At 29.9% G+C, this 5,034-nt stretch overlaps 1 protein-coding gene across 1 annotated transcript in view; it reads left to right on the forward strand.

Moving 5' to 3' along the window:
• Positions 1-5,034, forward strand: part of LOC106465859 (valine--tRNA ligase-like) — a 175,961-nt gene that overhangs the window by 125,915 nt on the left and 45,012 nt on the right. Inside the window, exons 15-17 of the mRNA XM_022393815.1 lie at positions 2-32; positions 504-574; positions 3,885-4,010. Of these exons, the coding sequence (XP_022249523.1) occupies positions 2-32; positions 504-574; positions 3,885-4,010 (228 nt within the window). The remainder of the gene's footprint in view (position 1; positions 33-503; positions 575-3,884; positions 4,011-5,034) is intronic.

Below are 5,034 nucleotides of genomic sequence, written 5' to 3' on the forward strand. Positions count from 1 at the left end.
TGTTGATGCACAGAAAATATCACTGAAACAAGGTATGGTTAAAATAAAATGAAGTTTTCAGAATTTATGTTTTGCATTATACACATGTTTTACAATTCATTCATACTTATATTCATGTCATTTTTAGTATAAAAACTTAATTTTGCTAACTGCAGCTTTATAATCTCCAAAAATGTAAACAGATTGTTATACTTTTCTGTAAGCAACTCAGTTATAATGTATTTAAAAACGTTTTCAGGTTTTTAATTTTTTTGTTTTTCACCGTAACTGCTGTCTGTCTAATTACCTTTAACACCATTCCCCTCCCACCCCCAAGAAAAATTCAGAGAAGAATATTTTATAGCTTTTGTTTCTGTATAATAAATCATTAAGTCATTTGCTGACCAACTCCTCACTACTTTTTATAAAAATATAGAGAAAATTTCTGAAAATGTATTGTATTTTCACAAATGATCTATTATACAATGTATTTTTTATTTATTTTTTTATCTTAAATACATTAGATGAAGATGTACTTGATACTTGGTTTTCTTCTGGATTGTTTCCTTTTGCAATTTTTGGGTGGCCCGAGAATGTAAGTAGCACTGATAGTGCAGTGTTTAATGTTAATAAGAAATTATCAAGTACTTATTTTATTATTTACAATTTCTAATAATGTAATATCTTATTCTTAAGTTGAAGTCAATGATTAATAGTAGAAATTGTTTCTGTTTTAAGCTATAAGGTATTTATAGCTTATTTTTATTCCTTATTTATTTGATAAAGAATCTTAAATTTTAATGCTATCCACCTCCAAATTAAAGGCAATGTTTGAAAGTGTGTTTTTTTATTTTTTTTAAGTTACTATTCTGCAATTAGAATTTTATACAAAGTTGGAATGAGCTAAAATAATGGCATGAGATTTGTAGTTAAAATATGGTAATATGTATTTAGTTTATATTAAAATGATAAACAAATGTAAATTAATTTAACTATCACATATAAATAGACCCCCATTGGGACAGCGGTAAGTCTTCGGATTTACAACGATAAACTCGGGTTCAATTCCCCTCGGTGGACACAGCAGATAGCCTGATGTGGCTTTCCTATAAGAAAAACACACACACATATAAATATAAAATCAACATAAACATTATTAAACATCTAATGAATTTCAATTCTATAATATATCTACAACAATACATGGTGAAAGTTTTTGAAACTTTTATTTATTTTGTTATGGCAAATATCTCTTGGCTAGTTTCATTTTAGAAAATATCACTTGTTATCAGTAACCTGAATTCAAACTAGACCCAAAGAAACTAACAATTATGAAATTTAAGAATTTTTTCTGAACAATATAAAGCTGAAAATGGTTAAATTAAAACTTATGAGTTAGGTTCAGTTAGTTTTTAAATCCCCAGGAAAGTCAAACTTCACAAGATATTGTGCCACATAAAAATATTTTCTACTACACCTTTATTTATAGTTTTCTGAAGTCTGATAGTTGTTGTTTTTACATAGTAGCTTATTTCTGTTGTATATATGTATAATAGAATGATTGTAATTAAGAATACTGTAAGAGGATATTAAAAAACATAGGAGAAATGGAAAGTGTAAATTTTGGCAGCATGTGCTGTACTTACATTGTGTGTTTTGAAACCTTTTAAATTGAATCTTACAGTACTTTATTTATACAGATAAGTCTAAATAATTATCATGAACCATGGTAGTGGTTCGTAATAAGGATTGCCCATTTGATCTTCTTTATTATTAATTAATATTGTTCCACCAGTCTACATCAAAAATGGCTGTGAGTATTGGAATAAAATCTGGGCAGTATTACTAAACATAACATTGCTATTGTGTAGGGTAGTTTTAAGTTTGACTACTTAGCAAATAACAATGGCTATACAGCCATTGACATCCAATTGTTTTAATGTAGTCTGTGGTTAATATGGATGCTCATAATCTACTATATCCACACGTATATAGCTGTGTGTAGGCCATGGATGTAATTTAATGTTTATATGGCAGTCATGACACATGCCCCATAGCAGTTATTAACTTATTGTTCCAGCTGTATTGATGTCATATATAATTTGTTTATGTATATGGTTCCTGCCCTTTAGGACACGACGTGCTGGCAATATCAGTTTTTTTTTTCTTCTTTTACCACTGCATGATCAATTTCAGTCATGTTACACAAATGTCGAAAACATTATACAAATGTTGAGGCTGTCTCCCACAACAGAAATCTTTAAGCTGTAGTTTAATTTATAGCACCAAGCTCAGTTTCGAGCATAGGATTGGCAGTCTCGGTGATGGCTGATGGTAAGTGTCAAATTTTAGCCAAAACTTCGTGATTGTGAATTTTATAGATACTGCAGATAGAATAGCCATCCTTGAAGCTGACTATAAGGAGTGGCAAGAATCGTGCAAACAGGATATTGGCAAAAGTGATGGTAATTCTAGGCAAAAGTGAGGCAGAATTTTTATAGCTATATATTTCATTGAGAAAATATTTAATTTAAGATAAAGTATGCAGCAGAGACACCCCACCAGAATTTAGGTTCGTCACAGTGGAAGAGGGTTGTAGAAGTGTCACGACTCCAACTCCATCAGAAATTGAGGGGGGTATATTAATATCATCAATTCATAGTTGTTAATTAACATGTTTTTGACCCTTCAGTGTGTTCAGAATGTCACTCTAAGAGGAAAGTTGGCCAGCTGCAGTAAAACCATGACCAACTTTATTATGGGCATTAGAGAGGAGGAAGAGGAAAATATAATAACTATAAGAATATAAAAAATGCTTACTTCTGTACATATGCTATTATATTATGACACATTGTCTTATATTTGCATTGAATATGCATCCATGCATCTTATAGAACTTGAAAAGTTCATATGGCTATATCTAAATACGAGTGAACACGTATAAAACTCATGCGGTTAGAAAATTTAGTCCATGCGGCATTCCAGTATAGTTCAGTAGTCTGCTATAGCGTATAAATATAGTAACTATACATATTTTACAAGCATATACAGAAACATGTGATGTGTTGATCACCATGCATCATAGTGATCATACATGTAGTACTACTATCAATGATTAACATTATGGCAATGATATCAGGAGCAATAGCCATCCAATCTGCATGAAGCCATTTCAAAGGTTCTCATTGTTTCCTGAATGAGCATCATACACCAACTACAATTTCATTAAACTAAACTGTTTCAAATAGGACAGTATTGCTGTCATGATGGACATAAAAAAAACTAAACAAACAATATTATTAAAAATTGTTAAATTAAACAGGGGAATAGGGATCTTCAAAAAATTACAGAAACAAGAGAGGTAGCTTAAAGTGAAAATGCAATCATAAAAAAAAGTAAGCAAAGAAGCTTAATGTTTGAGACATAGTTTTAATGTTATTTCCTCGAGCTACAAATCCCTATTTCGACTCCATGTCTAAAAGCTGTAATATTTAGAAGAGTCAAAATATGGATTTGTAGCTTCAGGAAATGTCAACACCATATCTCAAATCCTAAGCTTGTTTGTTTACTTTTTTTATGATTGTATTTTCACTTTAAGCTACCTTTCTTATTTCAGTATTTTAAAGTAACCTATTTCTCCTCTTTCAATTAACAGTTTTTAATAATCTTGTTTTAAATTGGATCTTCAAACACCTAAACATCTTGGGTAGTTCCTTCCGAACAAATTTCCTATGTCACTAGTTCAGAAAAATTAATTTTTTGAGTCTTTAATAAGAGTTAAGGTTATATTTTGTTAATATTTGTATAAATGGTGGAGCATTTTATTCTATTTTTACAATGCTGTAGTAGTAATTCAAAAAACTTGTTCATGTTTTCAGCTGAACCTTTTATATATATGTTTTCAGACGTTAGATCTTCAGACATTTTATCCTGGCACATTGCTAGAGACTGGTTATGACATCTTGTTCTTCTGGGTAGCAAGAATGGTAATGTTAGGCACAAAGCTAATGGGAAAATTGCCATTTAAAGAGGTGAGTTCCAGTATGTTGTACATGTGTAATATATTTGAATTCTCTGGGAGCTAATCATATTAGGTTTAGTTTGGAATAAAAATTAGCATTTGGTGAACAAATTTTTAAGAATTTAAAGATGCTAAAATATAGATATCAGATTTTTGATCTTTAAATCTCTGCCCAAAAATATCATTTGAAACATTTTGATGAATTCATTTGTTTTGGAAATATGTATTATTAAAGTTAAGGTATGTGCAAAATAGCATATCAAATTGAAGTATCAAATTTTTACAGGGATTATTGTGGGAATGAGAATTTTACAACTGATTTTTAAATGTACAAAAATTGATATTTATTTAAATGGTGCAGTAACTTACAAAATTATTTTGGCTGAAGTAGGGAAAATACATTGAAATTTATGTTACTTCTGATAAGTTGAGCATTTTAGGTGCATTAATGTAGCATCTGTAGTTGTTCATCATATGTTCACATTAGTTTGTAAGGCACAAAACTGTTTATTACATAGTCTGCACAATGTTGTATAGAAAGGAAGCAGAGATGGGTCATGTCGAGCAAGAAATGTTTTATATTTACACAGTTGCAGTGCACTGGAAAGTTTTATTTTCCCATTTAAAACTAGATATAAAGATTTTGAGAATGAAAAATCACAAGTATAAAGGAGATTATAACAGAAGCATATAAGAACAAGTGGTTTTATCACTACAGGATTTTAATATTATTGTAATTTTCCACATAGAATGTTATTGAAATTACAATGTGACTCATCTTTTCAAAATAAACAAGGCTGACTAATTACAGAACTTGCTAATGAATTCAAAACACTGTTCATTACAGAATCTCTAATAACATATGAGTCACATTCGATGACGAGGAACCCACTTTGAGACTAATAATGCTTGGAGATGGCTTGAATGGGCAATAAAAAAAAACTTTATATAAGTACAACGTTTCGACAAGATTTTGTCATCATCAGGTACAGGTAGTTTACACTGATATGGATATATATATATATATATATATA

The sequence above is a fragment of the Limulus polyphemus genome, unplaced genomic scaffold (genome assembly GCF_000517525.1).
Source record: "Limulus polyphemus unplaced genomic scaffold, Limulus_polyphemus-2.1.2 Scaffold2077, whole genome shotgun sequence".
NCBI classification, from domain to species: domain Eukaryota; kingdom Metazoa; phylum Arthropoda; class Merostomata; order Xiphosura; family Limulidae; genus Limulus; species Limulus polyphemus.